The sequence below is a fragment of the Globicephala melas genome, chromosome 11, assembly GCF_963455315.2.
Source record: "Globicephala melas chromosome 11, mGloMel1.2, whole genome shotgun sequence".
Taxonomy (NCBI): domain Eukaryota; kingdom Metazoa; phylum Chordata; class Mammalia; order Artiodactyla; family Delphinidae; genus Globicephala; species Globicephala melas.
Genome location: NC_083324.2, coordinates 48,617,892 through 48,645,696, shown reverse-complemented (window position 1 = coordinate 48,645,696; position 27,805 = coordinate 48,617,892). Strand labels below are relative to the sequence as shown.

General features: G+C 45.0%; 1 protein-coding gene and 2 non-coding genes across 3 annotated transcripts in view; 2 read left to right on the top strand and 1 right to left on the bottom strand.

Moving 5' to 3' along the window:
• MLH1 (mutL homolog 1) overlaps positions 1 to 27,805 on the bottom strand; it is a 56,026-nt gene that overhangs the window by 18,336 nt on the left and 9,885 nt on the right. The window contains exons 5-13 of the mRNA XM_030830114.3: positions 27,438 to 27,510; positions 26,228 to 26,319; positions 24,746 to 24,788; positions 24,517 to 24,605; positions 22,446 to 22,558; positions 19,606 to 19,699; positions 18,527 to 18,680; positions 12,528 to 12,904; positions 10,303 to 10,451 (exon numbers count right to left, since the gene is read on the bottom strand). Coding sequence (XP_030685974.1) covers positions 10,303 to 10,451; positions 12,528 to 12,904; positions 18,527 to 18,680; positions 19,606 to 19,699; positions 22,446 to 22,558; positions 24,517 to 24,605; positions 24,746 to 24,788; positions 26,228 to 26,319; positions 27,438 to 27,510 — 1,184 coding nt within the window. The remainder of the gene's footprint in view (positions 1 to 10,302; positions 10,452 to 12,527; positions 12,905 to 18,526; positions 18,681 to 19,605; positions 19,700 to 22,445; positions 22,559 to 24,516; positions 24,606 to 24,745; positions 24,789 to 26,227; positions 26,320 to 27,437; positions 27,511 to 27,805) is intronic.
• TRNAG-UCC (transfer RNA glycine (anticodon UCC)) lies at positions 2,154 to 2,226 on the top strand. The gene has a single exon. It is a non-coding gene; the product is annotated as a tRNA-Gly (tRNA).
• Positions 21,315 to 21,387, top strand: TRNAG-CCC (transfer RNA glycine (anticodon CCC)). Its single transcript has one exon. It is a non-coding gene; the product is annotated as a tRNA-Gly (tRNA).

Sequence of the window (27,805 nt, the reverse complement as noted above, 5' to 3'; positions counted from 1 at the left end):
ATATAGAAATTGTCTCGAGCATCTTTTCTGACCACAACAGCATGAAACTAGAAATCAACCACAGAAATATGTGGAAAAAATGATTACAGGTAGGGCTTCCCTGGTGGCACAGTGGTTGAGAGTTCGCCTGCCGATGCAGGGGACACGGGTTCGTGCCCCAGTCCGGGAAGATCCCACATGCCATGGAGCGGCTAGGCCTGTGAGCCATGGCCACTGAGGCTGTGCGTCCGGAGCCTGTGCTCCGCAACGGGAGAGGCCACAACAGTGAGAGAAAAAAAAAAACAATTACATGGAGACTAAACAACATGCTACTAAAAAAACCCAGCAGGTCAATAATGAAATCAAAGAAAATTTAAAAATACCTTGATATGAATGACAATAAAAATACAACCATACAAAATCGATGAGATGCAGCAAAACCCTTTCTTAGAGGGAGGTTCACAGCCATATAGACCTTCCTCAAAAAACAAGAAAAATCTCAAACAACATAATATACCACTTAAAAGAATTAGAAAAAGAAGAACAAAACCTAGTCAGCAGAAGGAAAGAAATACTCAAGATCAGAGAGGAAATAAATAAAATAGAGATTAAAAAAAAATAGAAAAAAATCAATAAACCAAGAGCTGGTTCTTTAAAAGGTTAAACAATATCGACAAACCTCTGGCCAGGCTCACCAAGAAGAAAAGAGAGAGAACCCAAATAAACAAGATAAGAAATGAAAAAGGAGACATAACAACCAACACCACAGAAGTACAAAAAACCATATGGGAATACTATGAACATGCCAACAAATTCAACAACCTAGAAGAAATAGACAGTTTCTAGAAACATACAGCCCACCAAAACTGAATCAAGAAGAAACAAATAATTTGAACAGACCAATCACTACTAATGAAAGTCCACGACCAGATGGCTTCACAGGCAAATTCTACCAAACCTACAAAGAAGAACTTATACTGATCCTTCTCAAACTCTTCCAAAACATTGATGAGAACACTCCCAAAGACATTCTATGAAGCCACCATCACCCATGACACTAAAACCAAAGACACCACCAAAAAAGAAAATTAGAGGCCAATATCTTTGATGAATATAGATGTAAAAGTTCTCAAAAAAATATTAGCAAACCAAATCCAACAACACATAAAAAAGATCATACACCACAGTCAAGTGGGATTCATCCCAAGTTCACAAGAATGGTTCAACATTTGCAAATCAATCAATGTGATACACCACAGAAACAAAAGAAAAGACAAAAACCACATGATCATTTCAATAGATGCAAAGAAAGCATTTGACAAAATTCTACATCCATTCATGATAAAAAAAACTCTTACAAAAGTGGGCATAGAGGAAACATATCTCAACATAATAAAAGCTATTTATGACAAATCCACAGCCCATATAATATTAAAAACAATGAAAAGCTGAAAGTCTTCCCACTAAAATCTGGAAAAAGACAAGGATGCCCACTCTCGCCTCTTCTATTCAACATACTATTGCAAGACCTAGTCACTGCAATCAGATAAGAAAAAGAAATAAAAGGTATCCAATCTGGAAGGGAAGAGGTAAAATTGTCATTATATGCAGATAACATGATTCTATATACAGAAAACCCTAAAGACTCCACACAAAAACTACTAAAACTGATAAATGAATTCAACAAGCTAGCAGGATACAAGATTAACACACAGAAATTGGTTGCATTTCTTTACACTAACAATGAAATATCAGAAAGAGAATGTAAAAAAACAATACCTTTCAAAATCACACCCCCCAAAATAAAACATTTAGGAATAAACCTGACCAAGGAGGTGAAAAACCTATACACTGAGAACTATAAAACATTAATAAAGGAAACTGAAGATTCAAAGAAGTGGAAACATATCCCATGCTCTTGGATTGGAAGAATTAATATTGTTAAAATAGCCATACTTCCCATAACAATCTACAGATTTAATGCAATCCCTATCAAATTACCCATGATATTTTTCACAGAACTAAAAAAATAATCGTAAAATTCATATGGAACCGTAAAAGTCCCAGAATTGCCAAAGCAATCCTGAAGAAAAAGAACAAAGCAGGAGCCATGCCCTCCCAGACTTCAGACATACTACAAAGTGACAGTAATCAAAAGAGCGTGGTATGGGACTTCCCTGGTGGTCCAGTGGTTAAGACTCTGTGCTTCCAATGCAGGGGGCCCAGGTTCAATCCCTGGTCAGGGAATTAGATCCTGCATGCCGCAACCAAGAGCCCACATGCCACAACTAAAGATCCCACATGTCGCAGTGAAGATCCCACATGCTGCAACAAACACCCAGTGCAGCCAAATAAATAAATAAACACAGAACAACAGCAACAAAAGAAAACAGCGTGGTATTGGGACAAAAACAGACATATGGATCAATGGATCAGAATAGAGAGCCCAGAAATAAACCCATACACCTATGGCCAATTAATCTTTGACAAAAAAAGCAAGCATATACTATGGGGAAAAGACAGTCTCTTCAGCAAGTGGTGCTGGGAAAACTGGACAGCTGCATGTAAATCGATGAAGTTAGAACACTCCCTCTCACCATACACAAAAATAAACTCAAAATGGCTTAAAGGCTTAAGCATTAAGACATGACACCATAAAACTCCTAGAAGAGCTCTAAGGCAAAACACTCTGACATACATTGTACCAATGTTTTCTTAGGTCAGTGTCCCAAGGCAATAGAGATAAAAACAAAAATAAACAAATGGGACCTAATCAAACTTACAAGTTTTTGCACAGCAAAGGAAACCATAAACAGAAGAAAGGTAAGCTACAAACAAGGAGAAAATATTTGCAAACAATGCAACCAACAGGCCTAGTATCCAAAATATACAAACAGCTCATACAGTTCAATAACAAAAAAACTAAACAACCCAATCAAAAAATGGGCAGAAGGGCTTCCCTGGTGGCGCAGTGGTTGAGAGTCCGCCTGCCAATGCAGGGGACACAGGTTCGTGCCCCAGTCCGGGAGGATCCCACATGCCGCAGAGTGGCTTGGCCCGTGAGCCCGTGGCCGCTGAGCCTGCGCGTCCAGAGCCTGTGCTCCGCAACGGGAGAGGCCACAACAGTAAGAGGCCTGCGTACCGAAAAAAAAAAAGGGGCAGAAAACCTAAATAGACATTTCGCCAAAGAAGACATATATTTAGGTCTTTAACCCATTTTGAGTAAGACCGGATACTATAAAACTCTTAAAGGAAAACATAGGCAGAACACTCTGACATAAATCACAGCAATATCTTTTTTGATACATCTTCTAGAATAATGGAAATAAAAACAAAAATAAACTCAAAGCCTTTTGCACAGCAAAGAAAACTATAAACAAAACGAGAAGACAACCCACAGAATGGGAGAAAATATCTGCAAACAATGCGACTGACAAGGGATTAATCTCCAAAATTTACAAACAGCTCATGCGGCTCAATATCAAAAAAAACCCAAACAACCCAATCAAAAAATGGGCAGAAGACCAAAATAGACATTTTTTTAAAGAAGACACACAGATGGGCAACAGGCACATGAAAAGATGCTCAACATCACTAATTATTAAAGAAATGCAAATCAAAACTACAATGAGATATCACCTCACACCAGTCAGAATAGACATCATCAAAAAGTCTACAAATACCAAATGCTGGAGAGGGTGTGGAGAAAAAGGAACCCTCCTATACTGCTGGTGGGAATGTAAATTGGTACAGCCACTATGGAGAACAGTATGGAGATTCGTTAAGAAACCAAAAACAGAGCTACCATATGATCTAGCTATCCCACTCCTGGGCATATATCTGGAAAAAAACATAGTTCAAAAGGATACATGCACCCCAATGTTTATAGCATCACTATTCACAATAGTCAAAACATGCAAGCAACCTAAATGTCCATCGAGAGATGAATGCAAAAAGAAGATGTGGCACATACATACAGCGGAATATTACTCAGCCATTATAAAGAATGAAATAATGCCATTTGCAGCAACATGGATGCAACTAGAGATTATCATACTAAGTGAAGGAAGTTAGAGAAAAACAAATATCATATCACTTATATACAGAATCTAAAAAAAAAATGATACAAATGAACTTATTTACAAAATAGAAACAGACTCACAGGCTTAGAGAACAAACTTGGCAGGGAGGGATAGATTGGGAGTTTGGGATTGACATGCCCACACTGCTATATTTAAAATAAATAACTAATAAGGACCTACTGTATAGCACAGGGAACTCTGCTGAATACTCTGTAATAACCTAAATGGGAAAAAATTTTGAAAAAGACTAGATAAATATATCTATTCTTTAGATAGATATATATAACTGAATCACTTTGCTGTACACCTGAAACTAACATAACATTGTTAATCAACTATACTCCAATATAAAATAAAATGTTAAAAAATAATATTAAAAAGTTTAAAAAATATATATGGGGGGAGCATTCATAAAAAAATACCACATGAGCCCCAAACTGAGGGAAGATATTTTCACGTAACTGATTACTGTCTAGAATAAACATATAAAGAACTTCTAAAATCAGTTAGAAAAGACCAAGCACCCAACAGAAACATGAGCAGAAAACTAGAACAGGCACTTAAGAGGAAATACACCTACTCAGCTTTATCAGTGATCAGGGAAACACGAATGAAAACCACCATTAGACACCTTTTCACTAACACCAAACTGGTAAAAAGTCTGACAATATCAAACACCGGAGAAACAGTGGAGCAAAGCAACTCTCCACACTGCTGGTGGGACCACACACTTAGCGACCCGTTTGGAAAACAAGCTGTCACTTTACAAGCCAGCAGTAACTCTAAGTGTGTCTCTACTCTGCACAGAGCTTCCCGGCCAGTGTGCCAAGCTCCTGATCTGCTCAGGTCCAGGAAAGGGGCTGGGGGCTGAGAGGCAGAGGTGACACCCCTGGAGTCCTCCACATGTCCTTCCATAGCAGAATGAATGACTAAACATGTGGCAAAGTCAGGAAGTGGAATCTATTACAAGCAGAAAAAGTAAACCAGAACGTAGCAAGATGGATGAATTTTAGGAATATGTGTACACTTATATACACTGCAGAAAAACAATATAATTCCCTTTATACAAAGTTTAAAATTTGTACAAGTAAACAATGAATTTTGTAGGGCTACAAATATGGGTGGTAAAACTATAATAAAAGAAAGGAAATAATAATCACAAAATGTAGGGTCACAGTTACCCTAAGGGAGGAGGGAAGGGGCTGGACAGGGAAAGAGCACACAGGGCTGCACAGGTGATGGCAACGAGCTGTTCCTTTTTTTTTTTTTTTTTTTTGCGGTACGCGGGCCTCTCACTGTTGCGGCCTCTCCCGTTGCGGAACACAGGCTCCGGACGCGCAGGCTCAGCGGCCATGGCTCACGGGCCCAGCCGCTCCGCGGCATGTGGGATCTTCCCGGACCGGGGCACGAACCCGCGTCCCCTGCATCGGCAGGCGGACTCTCAACCACTGCGCCACCAGGGAAGTCCCGAGCTGTTCCTTTAAGTTAGCGTTCATTTGTTTTCTCCTGTAGATCCTACTTATGTTTCATAAGCATGATTTTGCATCTACTAATTTATCTGAGTGTGTGTGTGTGTATGTGTACATATATATATATTTAATGGAAGAAATAAACATACCACCACAAAGGGGGACAGGGAAGGGGGTGGAGACAGCAGGGCAAGGGTCTGGGGACAGCCATAAGCCTGTACATCACATTTTTACTGTACTTTTTTTTTAAGCTTGGACACCACACATGAGTTCTCACATTGTTACGTAAGTTCTGCAACACTCTGCTCCCCCCGCAGAAAGAGGCTTATTTTCCTCATTTTTAGAATAAGTGTTCCCCTCTGTTCCCACTGGAAACTCAAAGTCTCTACAGGATGTTCTGCGTAGGTGGAAAATGATTATTTTAAAAGCTGGAGAACATCAAATAATCCTGAATAATGAGGCACTGGAGGAAAGAGAAGCAGTGTAATTTACTAAAAAAGGGTCAGAGATTTTTCCATACAGATTTTTCATCAATGCTCTGACGCATCCACAGGCCACCAAAGGCTCAGCCTGGGCAGGGGGCCGCGAGGGAGCGTTGGCTCCCTGCAGGGGGTTCAAGCCAGGCAGGAGGTCGACAAGGAGGACAGGCAGGGCTTCTCCTCCCTGGGCTCCATGAGGCTGCTTGCACCCATTCCGGCCTCCTATCAGGACCTCTAGAACCTGTGCTTTATTCCTCTCCTAGTTACGCCCACAGCACTGGAGGTCTGCGGGCGTTTCCCTGCCATTCTGCCAGCAGCAAAATAGGACCAAATGCTCTGTGCTTCAAAGCCAAACCACACATCCGAGTTCACAACGGCAGCCTAGGGTCTCAGCACGTTCTCTGAGAAGCAAGTAAAGCCACCTGAAGGAAGGGTGAGCTGTCCTCTGGTTCCTAAGGGCCACATGTGGAACTTGCTTCCTGGCAGCCCCCGGGCGCCAAGGCCTCTGGCTGCTGCCTGAGCTGATCAAGCAGCCCTTCCAGGCAGATGTCACCCTGTCACCCTGGTGACGCGGCCTCTTTCTCTGTTCCAGAACGTCCCTCATTCTACCTTATGTCACAGCCGGTGATTTACCAAACACCCGCCCCCCAACAGCGTAGACTCCTTTAAGACAGGGGTTTGAGTGCATTCAATGCATTTTCTGCCTCAGGGCTCAGCGGGGTGCAATGTCTGCTGAACTGACTTCTGTGGGGGGGGGGGGGTTTAAGATTTTTTTAATATTTATTTTTATTAATTATCATTTATTTTTGGCTGCGTTGGGTCTTCGTTGCTGCACATGGGCTTTTTCTAGTTGCGGTGAGCGGGGGCTACTCTTCGTTGCGGTGCGTGGGCTTCTCATCGCGGTGGCTTCTCTTGTTGCAGAGCACAGGCTCTAGGCACGGGGGCTTCAGTAGTTGCAGCACACAGGCTCTAGAGCACGCGCTCAGTAGTTGTGGCGCACGGGCTTAGTTGCTCCGCGGCATGTGGGACCTTCCTGGACCAGGGCTCAAACCTGTGTCCCCTGAATTGGCAGGCGGATTCTGAACCAATGTGCCACCAGGGAAGCCCCCTGAACTGACTTCTTGAACTAAAAGAAGCTGTTACATGGTGACAAACCATAGAAGAGTGTGTACACTTAAACCCAGGACTGTTCACCAAACATCAAGAAAATAAAGTTGTGGATGAAATGCTAAGCACATTTTCAGATTCAAGCGATAGCAAGTAACTTATGACATTCCTCATCCTCCTTAACAGATCAAAATTATGTGACTGGCAATAAGTAACTTAGTCATTATTAATCCAGGATAAGCCTAATTCCACGGAACACGTGACGGGATACCAGGCCAGAAATTAACCTCGTTGGTTGCTCGAAAGTGTACCCAGGAGGACTGGGTAAATCCAAAGACTCCAGAGTTGTCTGATGGAGCATTCAACTCTGACGTCCCTCAAAAATAGATTCCAGGGCTTCCCCTCTGAGGCAGCTCCTCCCAATCCCTCCTTCAGCAAAGATCTCCTGAGTCCCTGAGCCAGGCACTCTGCCAGGTACCGCGATGAAATAATCACACAAATAAGTGCAACTAAGAACATCGTTAAAGGAAAGCATCTTCCTTCCTTCCTGGGCCAGGGTCACAGCTCTGTGGGGGCACAGCCAGGCTCTGGCCTGCCTCCCCAGATCTGAGCTTCAGAGAAATCCCCGTAGGCATTCAACTCAGAGACAAGCAGCACCCGCGCCTGGGGCCACATCAACAGATACAGTGAGCAGGGCCCGAGGCAGCGGCACCCCACCCCCACCTTTGCACATGGCGTCTCAGGTGTTCACCACAACAGCCCGGTAAGGGCTGTAGCAGGAACACCATTTCACAGAGCAGGGAAAGGCCCCACAAAGGTGAACAGACTTCTGAGTGGCTACGGAATGATGTAGCTGGCAGGGGCTTCAGCAGAGTCCTCCTGGCTCCAAAGTGCTCACCCCACTCCCCACACCAGGACTGGGACTCACTCTGTAGACCCTACCCTGCATGTCTGAAAATAGCCTCAAGTCTGAGGGATCAGGGATCACATGCTGTGCTCATCCCAACATGTGATCTAGAGCAGCTGATCTAGTTTTGCACCTAAATACTGGGCTAGCATCTCTGATGCAAGCCACACCAGTAACGACCCACCCTCCACAAGGCAGGCACCCAGGCCAGTTTTGCCTTGTAGGGATGTTCCAACTAATCTGTCCTCTCCATCTTCCATTTCCTTATCTTTAAAACAGAGATAACAGCATCTGCTCTGCCTCCCTCACAAGACTATTCTAGAATTAAATGAGGTAACACTCATGAACATACAATTTCAGAACATTTAGATTCATCAGCATTTCATCAATGAACTCCAAACCTGACCAAACCTGGCGCAGGTTAGCTTTGTACTGCACTGAAAACAGTTTTCAACTATTCAGAAATTTATTGAAATTATAACTTTAGATAGCCTGCTTTGCATAAGGAATACAAATCCTTAAAGAAAACTCAGTAAATTCCAAATCTGAGGGAGTCTGTCAATTAAGCAACTGTGAGGAAGGCTGCTAAATAAATCAAGTCATGGCCCAACCTCCTCTTAATTATTTAAAATGGTTTTAAAAGCTCCCAGCTTGAAGGCCAATAACAGAGGGAAAGAGCAATGGGAGAAAATCTTAACGGAAACAGAAATCAGAAGCCAACTGGCAGCGCCGTCTACAGGTTGCAAGGCCTTAGTCACAGGAAGCATACAGCCTTCCAAGGGAACAGGCCCCCTATGCCTTTCCCCACATGCAGACACACAAAGGCCCAGAGTGCGAAGGAAAGAAAGAACGGGCAAGGAAAGGCAAATTGAGGCCTTCCTGCATTCATTCAAACAAGCAGTAACTGAGAGAGAAGATGTAAGGGGCCTCTGAGTCAGAGCAGCTGTTTAGGAGGCTAACAGTCAGTGGGAAAGGCACTAAATTCCTCCTTGGCCACGCCGCACAGCTTGTGGGATCTCAGGTCCCTGACCAGGGATCAAACCTGGGCCCTCAGCAGTGAAAGCGCAGAGTCCTAACCACTGGACTGACAGGGGATTCCTCACTCATTTCTTTTAGAAGTCCAGGTTGTCATATTTTAAGATAACTTTCAACACTGCTATAAAATGTTAACTTGTTTAATCAAGAAATGGGTAGTAGGGCTTCCCTGGTGGCGCAGTGGTTAAGAGTCTGCCTGCCGATGCAGGGGACACAGGTTCGTGCCCCGGTCCGGGAGGATCCCACATGCCGCGGAGCGGCTGGGCCCGTGAGCCATGGCCGCTGAGCCTGCACGTCCGGAGCCTGTGCTCCGCAACGGGAGAGGCCACAGCAGTGAGAGGCCCGTGTACTGCACAAAAAAAAAAAAAAAAAAGAAAGAAAGAAATGTGTAGTAGATGAAAAATGGCAAGGCCAGGGCTAAACTGTGTAGACTCAAGTGCAGAGCCGCCCAATGGAGCCCAGCAATGATGGCTCCACCTGGAGCACGACTGTAACTCATAACGTGGGGTCAGGACTGCTATTAGGGCCAAGTCACTATCACACACCTCAGTCCCTGTGGCAGTTCATCCCTGAGAGGTGACGAGCCCCCTTCCATTACTAAAACCATAAAGTTAGTTTTGGAGTAATGGGGACTCAAATGGAGTTTTATACTCAGGTGTTCTGAAAGCTATTTCTGAGGGATTTTTCACTTTATCTTTAGGATATAAAAATATCTATTGACTCCTTACTCTGTACCAAGTGTTTTACTTACATTTTCTCTCTAACCAGCAAAATAATCTTCAAGCATGAAATTAATCTCATTTTACAGATGAGGAAAAACTGAGTCACAGAAAAGTTAGGTCATGAGTCTAAGGTCACACAACAGAAGCAGTAGTGCCCAGATACAAACTAGGGCCCCCCAGAGCCTGTGCACTTTCAGCAACAGCACACCCAGGGCAGGCCGTGCTGCTTTTAGCTAAGACAGAAATCAAACTGAAGATTATTTAAATGACCACTTTACTCTGACTCCTCTGGTTTAACGAGAGTACCAATTAATTCTAACTAAAACCAGAGACTACTTTTTCCCTTCTCTCCCAGTTGAAAATTATTTTTCAGCTGCTGCTGCTGTGGGTTACTAAAGGAAGCGAGGTTTGTTCAGCACACTGCAGAGGCTGTCCCAACACAAACGCTTCCTGAACTTCCCAAACCTTCACATTAGCAGTTCTGGCCCTGGGAGTCGCAGGCAGCCCTCAGCACTTACGTACTCTCATGTCCCCGCTCACTGATTTCTTCCTGGAGACTCAGAATGCTGGTAAGGTTAATGATCCTTCTCCGGGGGGTACAAGCTGCTGTCATTTCCTTTTGGGATGCATCCTCCACCATTTCCAAATCAGAGCCTTCCCGATGTCTCTTTCTGCAAAGTAAACGAGGAACTGGCAGCTCATAACTATCTTAAAAAAACTGTTTCAAACTCAGTCAAATTTTGTGCCTTGCATTTTGGAGAAGGGAGCAGCTTCTCTGTGCCAGCTCTCCACATCTGGGGAGGGCTCCCTGTGCTGGAGGCGGCCAGCCAGATCAGAATGTCCTCCCAGATACTGCTTCTCTGACACCCCTCAAGCCTTATTAGTGGCCACTGCAGGCAGCAGGGTTTTGGAGTCTGGCTCAGCCCGGAGACGTGCAGGGTCTCGATCAAGTGCGCTGACCTCACCACATCTCATTCATTCAGCCCTCCATCCATCCGTCCATCGGGCACTGTTATAGTACCAACCTCACACAGCCATGACAAAGTGCCTGCCCTCACCATGCTACCTTTCTAGTGGGAGAGTCAAACAGCAACCGAAGAAAGATCATTTTAAGTAGCAACAAATACTGTGAGGAAAATAAAACAAGGTAACAGAATGAAGGGGAAGCAAGAGAACTTTAGATTAAATGGACAAAGAAGGTCTCTGGTAAGAGGCGACATCCGAGTTGAGACCTGGGTGACAAGAAGCCGGAGAGTTCCTGCACCGAGGCACCAGCAAGAGCAAAGGGGTGAGAGCTCAGGGAGGTCGGGTCGGCACTGGAGCAGCGTGGCCAAAGCGCCACGAAGGGGAGGAGAGTGATGAGCTGGGGGCGGGCAGGCTGGTTTCACCCCAAGTGCCGCGGGAAGCACTGGTTTTCAGCAAGGAGTGAGACACCCTGGTTCCTGGTTCAGAAAGATTCCTCTGCTGTGTGGTAAACGGCTCGCAGCATTAAGTCCCCAAGTGATAAACAGAAATGTCACACTTCCCAGCAGGGCTGTTAAGAGCATTAACTGAGATAATGCATATTAAGTATCTGGCACACAGTGGATGCTCAGTGAACGTTAGCATCCTTTATTATTCTCTGAAAACAAATCCTTAGAAGCCATCTCCCTAGACTGACTTGGAAGTGAGCAAACCAGAGTTAAAAAACTCACCCAAGTTCCACTAGGCAATCAGAGCCAGGGTTTCAGTGGTCAGACACCAGGGGGATGTGCGGCCTCAGGCAAAGGACTTCACCCTGAGCTCCAGGGTCAGTACCCGTACACACTGAATAAGGAACATCCACCTTACAGATGTCAGTGAGATGTCCTTGAAGCACCCACAGAGTGTACACTGAAGATGCTCAAAATTAACTGACAGTCATTAGTACGGCTGTTCCTGCCCCCTCTCTCTAGCTCTCGTTCACCACTAGCTCATGCACTTCAGGGAGTTTCATAATTTGAACTGAGAAACTGTTCTTCTGAAAGGAGTGAAAGCAGCTTGCAGTAGGATGGAAGAATCCTCCAGATATTTTAGGCCCCACTTTCCAGCCACCTCTGCTGTTGAGGCTTTATCAAAATTCAATACTAAAATTAAAGGATAGATCTTCTGATTTTTTTTTTCTGATGTGTTTTTAAATAATGTTTGGAATCACGGACATTTAAGATATTTCAAAGGCCACTGTGATGGGTGACTCTAAAGCCATGGTCAAAGGCCAACAGTAGACCAGGCCAAAGCACCAACCCATTGGAGGGAGAGGGCAAATCAGGGAGAGAAGATGCAAGGGGTTTGTGACAGTCCAAGTTAGAAGGTAGTTTCATTAAAGAACGAAGGAGGACTTCCCTGGTGGCGCAGTGGTTAAGAATCCACCTGCCAACACAGGGGACACGGGTTTGAGCCCTGGTCTGGGAAGATCCCACATGCCACGGAGCAACTAAGCCCGTGCGCCTCAACTACTGAGCCTGTGCTCTAGAGCCCGCGTGCCACAACTACTGAAGCCTGCATGCCTAGAGCCCATGCTCCACAACAAGAGAAGCCACCGCAATAAGAAGCCCGCGCACCGCAACAAAGAGTAGCCCCCGCTCACAGTAACTAGAGAAAGCCTGCGCGCAGCAACAAAGACCCAATGCAGCCAAAAATAAAGTAAATAAAATAAATTTTTAAAAATAGTTTAAAATAATAATGATAATAACGAAGGAGGCAAGCTGTGCTTTCCCACAAGGCCATACCTGGGGTTCTCAGGGCTGGAAGAGGGCCCTCTCTTCTCTGACGAGTCTGCAGTCCTCTTTGCTGCATCCTCCTCCAAGCCCTGATTCTTGGCAGCCACTTCAGCAGGAGCTGAGAGTTCAAGCATTTCCTCATCCTGCTGCCTGGCCCCGCTACTAGAAGCAGCTGTCCTGTCCTCTACGACAACAGCCTGGGGCTGACTGGATAGGGCCTTGCTCACAGGCTGCACGAAGGCATCGAGTTTCTGTTCCCGGCAATCTGTGCGGACCATCTGGTGGGCATACACCTTGTCGCCACTTCCAGCAGTAGATGAGAGGGTCACACCTGTTGTGGATTTAACCACTTCCCCAGAGGGGCCAGTAAGACCTGGTAGTAAAGTCTGTGTCAAAAAAGACGACAGTGGGAAGAGTCAGTGTATGAAGGACAGAAGCACAGGTCCCAAAATGGAGTAAAAGCTAGAACCAGGTATATCATTACAGAATTATTATAGAAGCAATTCTGACCAAAACTTGAAGTATGAAATTAAAAATACACAAATATAAAATTCAGCTAAATCCTTATAATTTAAAAACTGGTTTGAGGGCTTTCCTGGTGACGGAGTGGTTAAGAATCCACCTGCCAATGCAGGGGACACGGGTTTGGGTCCTGGTCCGGGAAGATCCCACAAGCAACGGAGCAACTAAGCCCATGCACTGCAACTACTGAGCCTGCGCTCTAGAGCCCATTAGCCACAAGTATTGAGCCCACGTGCCACAACTACTGAAGTCCGCGTGCCTAGAGCCCATGCTCCACAACAAGAGAAGCCACTGCAATGAGAAGCCTGTGCACCGCAACAAAGAATAGCCCCCGCTCACCGCAACTAGAGAAAGCCCGCACGCAGCAATGAAGACCCAATGCAGCCAAAAATAAAATAAATTTATCAAAATAACCCTTAAAAAATAAAATAAAAACTGGTTTGATATAAAAATACTAGTGTAAAACTCTCATATTTTTGTCTACTTTTTATTTTTTTGCTGCCATAAGAGATTTTTTTTATTGTGGTAAAGTATACATAACATAAAATTTATCATTTAACCATTTTCAAGTGTACAGTCCTGTGGCATTAAGTACATTCACACTGTCGTGCAACCATCACCAACATCCACCCTCCCAAACGGAAACTCTCTACCCATTAAACAGTAACTCCCCATTCTCCCCTCCCCTCTAGCTCTGGCAACTACCTTCCTACTGACTATTTTTAAATATACATATTTCCTAGGTCTGTCCACTGGAAAGGCCTGAAAGCAATGACCACCCAGTAGCAATGAGGTCCCCCAATCCCAGATTATAGTGTCTAAATGCCATTCCCCACTAAAATAAACCAGAGTTCCTTGGAAAAGTGGCCAATTCCAGGGCATGGGCTGGGAAAGTACAGAGTGAGCCTACAAACATCCTGTCTCACCAGGCACAAGGAAACTATCAAAAACTCATGGAATTGGGTCAAAAGGACAAGAGCCCCAGCCTGAATGGGCTTCTGCTGGCCAAAGATGGAATAATTTGACTACAACTGATTGAATTATGATGCTTGTTAACAACTATGACAAAATACTAAAAGAGAAAGAGAGAAAAATGGAGAAGCGAAAGAGGGAGGGAGAAAGGGAGAGACAGAAAAAAGTCATTAAATGTTACTGGACATTGCTAGGACACCAACCCATTTCCCTGCAAATTGATCATCAAAGGCATAGAACTCAGCATTTATCCTTACTTTCTGGTATGAACTGTATTTCAGGATAACCTGTTAGCTCTAACAAATGAGTGAAAATTATTCTGTACAGAAAATTATAGCTTATTAATAAAGAAGAAATGATAAAATCAGAAAATCATAATCTTGCAATCCTAATGAAATAACTGATGCAGGCAATGGTCATCAATGAATGGTGAAACCTTTAAGCTAATCACTAATAGTGAACTTCATGGTGAAGGAATCAGGCTGTCACCAGCTAAGCCTGCTGAGAAATCCTAACACCAGGATGATAGAACAAGCCATCACACGCCTCCTGCTGGGATTCGATAGAAAGTACATGGCAGGGGCTTCCCTGGTGGCGCAGTGGTTAAGTATCTGCCTGCCAATGCAGGGGACACGGGTTCGAGCCCTAGTCCGGGAAGATCCCACATGCCACGGAGCAACTAAGTCCGTGCACCACAACGACTGAGCCTGTGCTCTAGAGCCCGCAAGCCACAACTGAGCCCACGTGCCACAACTACTGAGCCTCTGTGCCACAACTACTGAGCCTGCGCACCTAGAGGCCGTGCTCCACAACAAGAGAAGCCACCACGATGAGAAGGCTGCGCGCTGCAACAGAGTAGCCCCCGCTCGCTGCAACTAGAGAAAGCCCATGTGCAGCAACGAAGACTCAATGCAGCCATAATAAATATTTTTTTTAAAGTACATGGCATCATCTATCACAAATTCTTGCAAACATTTTTTTAATCTGAATATAATCATACCTCTAGATCTAATTTTCAGTTTATAGGAAATATGGAGGATTGAAACAAATTAAAGGACACTAAGAAGAAGCAATCGGCTAACCCAAAATGTGCATTTTTCTACAGGACACCTTCAAAATAAGCTAAAAAGAACTATAACCAAAAAAGGTAGGGTGATCTTTCTAGTTTCAAAGAGACATAACCAAATATAATGAGTGGAACTTGACTGGATACAGATTTGAACAAAGCTATTTTTTTTTTTTTAGCCGTGCCACATGGCTTGCAGGATCTTAGTTCTGTGACCAGGGATCGAACCTGGGCCCATGGCAGTGAAAGCACCGAGTCCTAACCACTGGAGCACCAGGGAATTCCGGAACAAAGCTACTTTTATAAAAAGATCTTTTTTTGAGCAATTAGGGTATTTGAACACAGACTGGATGTGAAATGGTATTATTACTATTAATTATATTAGGTGTAAAAGGACATTGTGATTGTATAAGGAAAAAAAATGTTTTTAGATGCATAATGCAGTACTAGGGGAAAAATAAGTGCCTGGAATCTGCTTTAAAATACTCCTCCCCAGGGACTTTCCCAGTGGTCCGGTGGTAAAGAATCCGCCTTCCAATGCAGGGGACTCGGGTTTGATCCCCACTCGGGGAACTAAGATCCCACATGCCATGGGCAACTAAGCCCACGCGCCACAACTACTGAGCCCGTGCACTTCAACTAGAGAGAGAAAACCCACATGCCACAACTAGAGAGAAGCCCGAGTACTGCAATGAAGATCCCGGGTGTCGCAACTAAGACCCAACGCAGCCAAATAAATAAATAATAAAAATTAAGAATTAATTAAAAAACACTCCTCCTCATCCCCCACCCTCAAGTGGGAGAGGGAGAGAGAAAACAAGATGGCCAAGTGTTGACGATCTGTTGAAACTGGGTGATAGGTACATGGAGATTTGCTGTATTACCTGCTTTTCTGTGTGTTTAGAAAGATTCAGTAATAAAGAGTTAAATAATAAAAAGTTACAGTAGCAACTCTGCTCAAAAAGGAAAAAGTCTCCTGGCACAGTTTAAAAAGGCCTTGCGATGCACTTACTTCATCTGCCTGTGCAATTTCCACAGGTGGATTTTGGAAGGCAGAAAGTAACATAACTACTCAGTAATTTTAAAGTCCTGAAAAGTGAAATACCTTGTCCAATATGACAGAGTCGGAACAAACTGCAAGAGCCGCCAGGGTTCCCGATTTCCATACCAAATGGCCTCACAGCAAACCAGGGCTCTTGCTGTACTGGCCCCTGGAGTAGAGTGCAAGGCACAAGCTGGGGAGCAGGACAAAGGCGACCCACAGCCAGAAGGTCAGGAGCCAGGGCAACCTGCTGTTGGCAGGGCAAGAAGGTGTTCTGATGACCCCACAGGAGCAGGGGCAATCTGAGTTTGGAGCCCTCCACGCAGAGCAATGCACCAACAGAGGGAGGCCCTCTGATCCAGAAACCCACCTTCCTTCTAAAGACACACTGGTCAGGACCATGCAGAGTTCTTTTGGGAAATAAAATGTAATCTAACTAAATGAATCTGCCTCATGCAAGATGAGACAAAGAGGGAAACTGAGAGGTTCTTTTCCCAGTGGAGCGACAGACTCCTCCTGGATCTCTGGTGAACCCCCTTCCTCTGGGTCTCTCCCCCAACTCCCCACCAGCCAACCTATGTCCAGGTGCTGGCAATTCCAGATTTTTAACTATTAGTGAATGGAGCCACGTCCTCTGCTCAGACCCCCTCCCCACTTGTCCCAAGTCGCTGTGGATTTCCATCCACTCTCCAGGCCACAGCCAGAGAGCTCTTCATAAAATGCAAACCAGATCCCGTCAATTCCCATCAAGTCAAGGTCTAAACTCCTTAACTTACTGATAAAAACCTCTCGATCTGGCCTGAATTCTGCGGTGAGCGTAGGCCTTCAACACGCAGACTCCGCGTTGCTTAACCCCGGCTGCACGTGCCAGCACCCAGCAAAGCTTTTAAAAACTACTGATGCCCAGTCCCCACCCCCTGAGATTGATTTATTGGTTTGGGGAGGGCCCAGGTATTATCTAAACGGTTCCCAGGTGATTCTAATGGCAGCCAGCATAGAGAACACTGACTCAGCACGCTGAGCATTCAGATCCTTAACACCTGTTCTCTTGCACCGCACCCCACCCCTCCCCGAGGCCTGTTATCCTCATCCTTTCCTCGGCCAGAAACGCCCTGTGCACTCCTCGTCCCCTTCTGCCCACCTAATTCCTTCTCAGCCTTGGGGGCCCAGGCTCCACATCCCTTCTTTCACATCTCTGAGGCCCAAGCCCAGGACGGGAGCCCCCTCCTCCCTCCTCCCAAGTCTCTGTTTTTCTCTCTTGTGGGATGGGGACTCGAGGAGAGGAGACCGTACCCAGCAGCACCTTGCCCATGGGGGAGCCTCAGCACATATTTGGGGAGGGAGCAGTAAAGGGTGCTGAGCAACAACGACGGATGAAAACCACCTGCCAGTTATGGAGCCCCCCCCCCGTGCAGCTCCTGTTCCAACGGCTCACACACACCCCACCCTCAGCTCCAGCAACCTCTAGGCGTGCGGGCCCCAGGGCTGCCCCAAGTGTGTTCATTTCACTGCTGGTCTCCCACCTAGGTTCTTTCCAGGTGGTAACTGTGAATACTCTTATGGGAAGCACTCATCTGCTTGGTCACTCTGAAAGTTTTCTGAGAAGCAGGGCTCACAGAAGCCTGCTCTCTGCTTGCAGGACCCAGTGTAATTTAACAGGGAAAACGTTTCCATTTCTGTAGTTTTGGTGTCTGCTGTGCTTCTGATGAACCCATCAGAACCCATCCTCACTATGAATACAGTACAGGACTGCCCAGAAATGATGTCATCTCAGAACTGGGACAGGACACTAGAGATCATATTACCAACCCACTATTTTACAGATGGGAAAACTAAGGCCCCAGAGAGGGCGAGCAGTTTATAATCAAAGCACTTAGAACCTGGATAATTGTAATAAGATGAACGGCTGGACATTTTCCATCTGCTGTTCACCAACCACTTGTAAACTTCCTTGAAAGTGGGGGTGACCACTTCCACCTTTACTGAGGGCGACATGGAGGCCAGGGAAGGTTAGTCACACAGCAGTAACCCAGGTCTGACACGAGAGGCCCCGTCCTTCCCCTGCCTCTCCAGAGCCTGGCCCCTGCACTCTGCCCTAGGTATGTGGAATCAGCCTCCTCTGAACGTCTCCAGTGGAGAACGCAGGGGAGCGGCGCCCTACTCTGTTTCAGACAGCTCATTTTCCTAGGAAGGCAGTCTAAGGTCAGAAGGAGGCAGAGAGAAGAACTCAGGGCTTGACTCCAGGCCCAGGAATAACACCACAAAACCTTTACAGTTGGGTTCAAAGAAGGAAATGCTGCTGAAGGAAAGTCCTAAAGCAACCGTCAAAAACCTGGGCTCTCGTGTGACAGGGCACATTTAAGGTGGCAAAAGCACCAGAGAAAGAGCTGGGTGAAGCGCCCCCACCTGGGTGAAATAGGTCCTGGAGGCGTTGGAGCCCAGGAGCCTGCTCTCAACGTGCTGCTGCACCCGCTCCAGGATGCTGTCCTCGTGCAGGAAGTGAACTTCGTGCTTCGTGGGGTGCACGTTGACATCCACATTCTGGGGGCTGATTTCTAAACTGGCAGGAAAAAAGAGAACAGTTGCCTCACATGGTGAAGAATGGGGGCGGGCAGTTCACTCACGGTGTATGTGGTGGGTGGAAGACTTGAGGCCGAATGACACAGCGGTTAAGACTTCAAGGTCAAGTCTGAGTGACCTGGGTTCAAATGCTGACTCTGCTACTTGAGAGCTGAGTGGCTGTGGGTAAGTTACAGCATCTTTCTATGCCTGTTTCCTCACTTGTGAACTGGACATAACACATGGTGGGGATTAAACTCGTGTAAAGCACTTGGCATGTACATGGCATGTTTATCATACGTCAGCTGTTATTATCACCTCTCCAGAACTAGTGGAATTTCTCATTACATAACCCAGGGCCAAGGCACTTAACTTCTCTGGACTGGTTCCCCCATCTGTAACCATGAACCTGTCCCTATTTAGTGCTCAGTATTACATGGAGATCAAAACAGTATATGTGAGAGAACTTTCTAACATTAAAATGTAATACAAAAGTCAGTTTAGAGGCTGTGCCAGCTATCACCTTATTGCCTCAGGCCAAATTCACCACTAACTGCTGGCTCTGATAATGGGGCGTTGTAGTGTGGATCTTTGTAGGTAGAGGGCACTGGACAGACCCTGGAGAAGGAAGCGTTTCTCTGCCAGGTTCGGGCAGGTTCCTCCTGGGGCAGGGGCAAGACCTTATTCACCTTTGTTTCACTAACACACTGCCTGGCACAAGGGAGCCTCTCAGTGGGATTCTGCAGGAGTGAATAAAGGAAAACTGTGCCCTTTACCTGTGAAAAGGGAAAGAACAACCTGTGCCACTGGGGTATGGGATTCACTCTGACCAGGCTAATTAGCAAGTCCACCTCTTTCAAAGAGGACCGCTGGACAGAATTACTCTTCCTTGTGAGTCTTGGGTAAGGAGTTCAGAGCTGCATTACCTGAGGTACAGGAACGGGTGTGTGTTTTTGGGCAAATATGCTGCATACACCGTTTCTATGGCTTTTCTTAAGGAAGTTGACTCTACCAGACGATCTAGAAAATAAAAGTAATTAGCTCAAATCTGTCCCAAGGGGTGAGGTGACAGGTGCACACCTATACTATGCCATGACATCAGCTCAGGAAGAACACCTCTGGGGTGACATCCACATCAGCCCCCTTTACCATTATGACTCCTCAGCATCTCACTGTGGGATTGGGGCTCTCCTCTCACCCGAGTAGCAGGAATACGACGGGGCAGTCAATTCTGCCTCCCCACTCCCTTCCCCCTGCCAGTCCAGGTGGACCACATGCCCTTGCTCAGAATTTCATTCTGCAAATACATCGTGGGGACCTACCACACGTGCCACAAGTTGGGAAACAAACTCTGGTAAATAAACCTAATTCCAACTCCCAGCGGTAAGGGCCACAGGGGAGGGAGTGGCTACCTCTGCTCAGGGACCTCCAACAGTGGGGGAGCCAAAAGGAGTACTTAAGGTTAAGACTGTGTTTTCCAGACATTTCAGGTGGTAGAAATATCTGAATGCACGTTGGAGGTAATTTAGGAAATGAGGCAGGCTTGAGGGGGTGGAAAACAATAAAAGCTGGGAGAGATAAGACTAAAATCAGGAGAGATAAGACTAAAATCAGGGCATTGGCAGGTGGATTCTTAACCACTGCACCACCAGGGGACACACGTTCGAGCCCTGGTCCCGGAAGATCCCACATGCCATGGAGCAACTAAGCCAGTGCTCCAAAACTACTGAGCCTGCGCTCTAGAGCCCGTGCGCCACAAATAACTGAGCCCACATGCCACAACAACTGAAGCCCATGCGCCTAGAGTCCGTGCTCCACAACAAGAGAAGCCACCACAATGAGAAGCCTGCATGCCGCAACTACAGAAAGCCCATGTGCAACAACAAAGGCCCAGTGCAGCCAAAGATAGAATAAATTTTTTTTAAAAAGGAGCTGCTTTCAAAAAAAAGACTAAAATCAGAGGAAGATCTTCATACAACACAGCTCTCTTTTCTCCTCAGACCGATGACCTGCTGATGACCTGCTGTCCTGCGTTGGTGGAGCCAAGGATATGCCACATCTTTTTATTTCCAATGAGAAGACCGGTCCTGATCTTAGCAATGAGGAGACTATTATTCTGAGTGCTCGCTACATCACCCACAGCTGCCTCAATAATGCTGCTGTACTGTGTAATCTGACAAAAGGACAGCTGGAGCCCCTCAGCTGAGATTTCTGATCTTGAGATATGCCTAAGGCGTGTTCTTTGTCCCTGCCACCTGAGCGAGCCTGTCCAGTGTGTAGATAAGTGAATGACACACATAAGAGTCTGAACTAACCTCTAAAAAGTCTACAAATAACAAATGCTGGAGAGGGTGTGGCGAAAAGGGAACCCTCCTACACTGTTGGTGAGAATGTAAATTGATACAGCCACTATGGAGAACAGTATGGAGGTTTCTTAAAAAACTAAAAATAGAATTACCATATGATCCAACAATCCCACTCCTGGGTATATATCCGGAAAAGAAGAAAACTCTAACTCAAAAAGGTATATGCACCCCAACATTCACAGCAGCACTATTTATAACAGCAAAGACATGGAAGCAACCTAAATGTCCATCAACAGATGAGTGAATTAAGAAAATGTGGTTTAGGGACTTCCCTGGTGGTCCAGCGGCTAAGACTCTGCACTCCCAATGCAGGGGGCCCAGGTTCAATCCCTGGTCAGGGAACTAGATCCCACATGCTGCAACTAAGACCCAGCACAGCCAAATAAATAAATATTTTTTTTAAAAAAAAAGAAAATGTGGTGTATATATGTATATACACAATATTACTCAATCATAAAAAAGAATGAAATACTGCCATTCGCAGCAACACAGATGGACCTAGAAATTACCGTACTAAGTGAAGTCAGAGAAAGACAAATATTATATGATATCACTTGCACGTGGAATCTAAAAAATAATACAAATGCACTTATTTACAAAACAGAAAGACTCACAGACAGAAAACAAACTTATGGTTACCAATGGGGAAAGTGGGAAGAAGAATAGGAGCATGGGATTAACCAATACACACCACTATATATAAAATAAACAACAAGGATTTACTGTATAGCACAGGGAACTATATTCAGTATCTTGTAATAACCTATAATGAAAAAGAATCTGAAAATATATATATAGACGTGTAACTGATTCACTTTGCTGTGTACCTAAAACTAATACAATACTGTAAACCAACTATACTACTTCTTTTTTTGGGGGGCAGCTACACGCAGCTTGCAGGATCTTAGTTCCCCAACCAGGGACTGAACCCAGGCCATGGCAGTGAAAGCACTGAGTCCTAACCACTAGACTGCCAGGGAACTCCCAATCAACTATAATTCAATTAAAAAAAACAAATACTGCCTGCACCTGAGATACCCCCTCCCTGTATCCTGCTGTGCAATTTCCAGTGGTGGGCCTTGATATAAGGAGAGAACAAAGATCTGCCCAGGGCCTGCTGGTAAAGGCTCTGAGGCCAGCAGGCGAGCAGGCTGAACTGGCTCCCAGGGGCCTAGGATGCCGTCTCCTGGGCGCCCTCTCACAGGCAAGAACCAGACTCCCCAACTGTCAGCCAACAATGAGCACATGTGAGAGGGCTGAGCAGACTAAGGGCAGAAATTAAACCACATTTCGGCATGAGGTTTTCCTGGGTGTAATCAAACCTGTCCACGAGGAATTTTTCCATGGCCCCCTAAGGTTCCCTGTGGATAGATTTCCCCACGTGGCTCTTTCTCACTTACGATTGATGAAGAGTAAGAAGATGCACTTCTTCACCGAGTAGTTTGCATTGGATATGTAGCCATTCATTTTGAAGGCGAGGGTTTTATCCTCACACCCAACTTCTATCAATTCTCTGATTGGAAAAGAGAAATTTTGAGGCTTTGGAAAAAAAATGGAAAATTCAAACTTTCTAAAGAATCAGAGTTGGAAAAATCAGGGCCCCTTCCCATAAATTGACTGCCAAATGTGGACCCCTGTGACTTGGTTCATTGAGATCCCCGGGGCCCGCCCATTCATCCATCTGTCCACCCATCCACCCACCTACCCACCTAGCTAGTGTTTTCAAGCACTTATAATATGTTACGTGCCAAGCGTCACCGTCACTGCTAGGACACAGCAAGTCCAGGCTCTGAGAACTTATTTTGCCGAAACTTTTATGTATCTTAGTAACTAAGTCCCAAAGATGAGATTCCAAAGAACTCATCTCTGCTGAATCCCTCACTCTGCTGATGGGCACCACGACGGGGCTCCTGTGTGGTGCTCCCCAGAGTGTGTTTATGGGGAGGGGAGGCTAATAGGTGAAAAGAGGTTCTCCCACAAGCCACACTCATTTCTGCCTGAGGGCCTCGCAAGTGCTGGTCCCTCTGCCTGGAAAGCTCCCACTGCTAGCTAATTAATTCCTCCTTATCCCCTGTAACTCGGGGACCACTTCCTCAAAGAGCCTTCTATGACAATCCCTCTCCCCAACCACAGGAGATTCCCCCACCTTATACTTTTCCTTTGAGGCATATAGCACAGTCACTAATGAATGGAATAATTATTTCCTGTGTCTTTCCAACTAGAATATGAGTCCTCTGAGGGCAAGAATCCTTTCTGCTTTATTCCCTACTGAATATCTCTACCACACAGCACAGCACCCAGCAAGGAGCACTTGCTCATTAAGCACTTGCTGGATGGATGGAGGATGCTTTGCAGGCAGTGGTGTGTGCTCCCAATCTGAATAGAGGGCACAGCTCGCCTTTCTTCCACCACACGGTGAACCATCAAATCCTCTCTTCCCCAAAAAAGAGGCTGGTGCTCTGGAACCATATTTTGGGAACTGCTGCTCTCTTACAGCCCCTAGGAATTTCATAACAACTAATTCTGAGTCTTAAAATTTGGTCAATGAGCTCTTAAAAGTTTCACTGTACAACACAGCTCTCTTTTTGCTCTGGGAGCACAGCTGAAAAAACAATTCCTTAATACTTAATTAGTAAGAAAAGGGTAGTTAAAAGCAAATTGACTGTTCCGTAGCTAGGAACGTGGTTTTATTCCAAGAGTGAGTAATTTGTCCTTCAAAGTAGAAAACTGAGTTCTAGGACTATTGCTCCTGCTTTTAAGATTATTGGAAAAAGTGAAGTCAGGGGCTATCTAGTTCATCTGTGTACCCCCAGCATCTGGTGCACACCTGGCATATAGAAGGCTCTTAGTATTTTTCCCCTCAGATTATGACACAGGCACTTTGGGCTTTGCAAAGTCCTGAGATTTAGCTATGGATCTGTGATGGAAACAGTGGTTTTCACCCACAGAAGGGAGTGCCGTGGAAAATCTATAATAATACAAGCAATTTTCCTGCTTAGGCTTTCCGTGACAAGATTTGGTGACACAAAACTGCTTGCCCCCAGACAGGCAAGTGTTTAAGGGCAGAAACATTTTATTTGTCTTTATATCCTTAACTTCTGACACAAAGACTTGGAATATGGGAGGCAATTAATAAATGCTGAATGATAATAAATGCAATCCTAAAGTGATGATAATGAAAATACAAGGACAAGAGGGAGCACTGGAAGATGACAGAATTCTCCTATACTGGAGATATTTTGAAGACAGAGACCTAGAGAGAACACACTGATTCATAGCCAGAGCATCTAGGAGATGTCATGTACCCAAGAAGGGTTGATTCCATGAAATAATCTGAAACATGACACTAAGCCTGAAGCATGAAAACAAGCCTGCATATTTGGTTAAAGCAAACTCTTAAGGCAGGTGTTAACAGATTCCAAAATAATGTGACGGAACGCAGATTTTTAAAAATATAAATTATCAACGTACCGGCTAACAGCATTTCCAAAAATGGAGCGAATGTTGTCCACAGTTGTGGCATTGGGCAGTGTCCTGACGTCGGCTACCGTCTCACCTTGCTGATAAACAGAACAGAAGATCCAACTTACTGTCTCACAGGGCTGACTGAAACACCATAACCTCGTCTCCACGGGCAACTATAAAAAAATCCTTTCTTCTTTTACAATACATAACCATCCCCTATAAATCAAGAACTTACTTTTTTAACCGAGAAACTAATGCCTGAATTGTGTACGGAATACCTGGCAGAGAAAAAAACAAAACAGTAAAAAAAGAGTGGCCAAATGCAGAGTACATGCCCCCTTTCAGTTAAACAAACTGGTGGAGTTAAGTAATCTAAACAAAGATATATACAAACAAAAATATCTTTAAATGTCATATTTTACCCATAGGAGAATAAGCCAACAGAGACGACATGAAGATATCAATGCTAAATGTGGCAGAATCGAATAAAAAACAAAAAACTTTGCTTCTATACGTTGCTGACTAGACTCAAGGATATTTCAATACAATCTCCTCCTTGCCTACAGTTTTATTTTCACAAACTCAAAAGATCTGGGTTGCCTCAAAGACATCTTGAGAATGTAGCCTGAACACCCCCTGCACTCTGTTGTTCTGTCTCAGAGTCCCCAACACACGCCCTCCCCACCCGCTTCTTCCCCCTGAGGTCCTGTCCTAGTATCTCCCAGCCTTTTCTCGGTTGGCTATCATTTACTACTCCTCCCACCATGGGCCCCAGGACCTGGAGGATTGTGTCTAGCCAAACGCACTTATTCAGTAACAATTAGTTCACTTATCACACCTAGAACTAAAACAGCCAACCAGAACTCCTCTATTTCCAGGAGCTAATTGATATTGTGATACTGATTCATACGATTCCAGGGGAAAAAAAGCAAAAAAACTTCATGTGTCTGTTTCACTTTAATAGAGGTAAATGTTTTACTGATTTTAATTTTTGTAGCAATACTGAGAAATAGTTAACACACCTCTGTTACAATTCAAGGACATGCAGGCTCAGAGAGCCATGCTGGGGCCACTGTACTAGCGGGTTAAGTCAATCCTGGACATAACGCTGTTTTCACCTGCCCTGAGTCCCTTCTCACTCTGTTAACAGGCCCTAGTCTTCCTTTGGGACACTACCTCTTCCCCATTTCACTTGATATATCCTTAGACTGCCAGTCAAGAAATCTGCTCCCCACAAATGTGGGCACACGATGGGGGGACCCAGGCTATGCCAATAAGATGCACTCTCCTGGGAGACAGGCTCTTGAGCAGAGTCAGGAAAGGAATGAAAACAGTTGGAGCAGGGCCACTATATTAAATCCCTGAAGCCACCCTGCTTCTTGTTCTCCCCAAGGAGCAGCCGTCCACACACTTCTTTCCACTTGCTGAGTCACTCCTCGCCTTTCAATAAACGTCTTTTGGGCTCAGGTTAGTACAGTCAGTTTGTTTTGCCTGCCACCAAAGGACCCTCACTGATACAGAGACCAACTCCTGCTCTCTCCTGGGGACATGAAAGACAACCCAGAATTGGTGACTAAACCTTGACCAGAAACAATCTGTAGGCTAGTACTGCTGCTTACCATCTAGCTCAGCAACTGTTCTCAATTTCTAAGCAGCAGAACACATTCCTTTGGTGAGAGAGTGGTTCAGAGACACCCGCCCAGATTTTGGACTGTACCTGCCGACAACTTCCAGAATTTTCCCATACTCTTCACTTGGATTTTTTAAAGCTTTCCTCCTCGTGGATATGTTGTAGAAAAGGTCCTCTACCTGAATAGAAGATTGATTTTTCTTGTAAACTTACAGAAATAGATGGAAATAAAGCTGGGTCTTAAGGCAGAGAATCCAACTACATTTATCACCAGCACAGTTCTAAGCATTAGGAGAGGCGGCAAGAGATGGGGCAGTCTTAACAAAAGAAAGAAGGGATATTTCACCTGCCTCCCACTTTACTCACTGATTTCTCAGATAGGTACTGGGGGCTACCTCCATGTCAGGCTCTTTGCCTTGTGCTGGGAATAAGAAGACAAATGAAGCACAGTACTGCCCAGAGTAGCACAAGATTTAGTGGGGCAAACATAAACTTATAAACAATTACAATACCACATGGCATTCAAACCTATTTTGCAGACTAAGAATAATTATCAGATCTTTTAGGGGTTATTGGAAATTACACTGTGGTCCCAGTTACAGGATTCCCCCTTAACACGCACTACGAAGTACACGTTCATTTCAGCCCCCACCCCCCACTCCACCTGCCTCATCAAGCCCAGGGCTTGGAACCTTCGAGGAGATGTGCTCTGGCTGGGGCTGAGGGTGGAGGGGGTGGGATGTGTAACATGACAGTGGGGTGCTTTATGGGATCTCGGAACGGGAAGAGACCAAATGTGGCACCACAGAAATAAGGCAGTGTAACACTTTCTCCTAATTAATGATACAATCTGTTACTCAGAGCCCTTTGAGTGAGTGGCAGATATTCTTCGTTACATCCTTCCTTGATAGATGAGCAAAGTGACGTTAAGGGACATTAAACGACTTGCCTCTGGACACACAACCACTGAGTGGCAAGGCTAAGACTCTGATTCCTCAACTGGAGCCAAGCTTAAGGTTCTTTCAATGCCAGCTACCCTGCCACAGAGTTCTGTGGTCTCAACAAAAGAAACTCCCAGCCTCTTAAAAAAAAAAAAGGAGGCGGTGGGCAGCCTGCCATGCCACAAAAGTCAATAATTATTTCTCTTTCTTAGAGTGTGGTATCTTGGGGCTCCCATTAACTAGTAAATATTCATTTTTTTTAATCCTTTGAGAACTCAAAGACAATTTTGTTTTTTACTTCAATATTTATATAAAGCTCCCTTTCAAAACTTTCCCCTCCCGTGCACCATTCTTACCGTGATCTGGGTCCCTTGATTGCCTGCACATGGTTTAGGTGGAGCTTTCAGCTTTCCATCTGAGTAATGTGCTCTAGCAGAAAATATAAGAGATTACTGAGAGCTAACAAAAAAAAGAACAGACACTTACCCAAAGAGTAAAAAGGTAAATTACACAACAATAGATTAAAATATAGCCATGTTATAAATTGTCTTAGTTACCTGTTTCCTCTCTTTTTCCACTTCCATAACCATTCTAATTTGATACCAAAGGAGGGGGGAAAAATCCATTTTTTGGTTTGTTTGTTTTTTTTGGCAAATATTGCTTTTTAGTTCCTGAGTTCTGGGCTACAAACAATAGTTTTGCCATTGCCTAAGATGACTGTAAA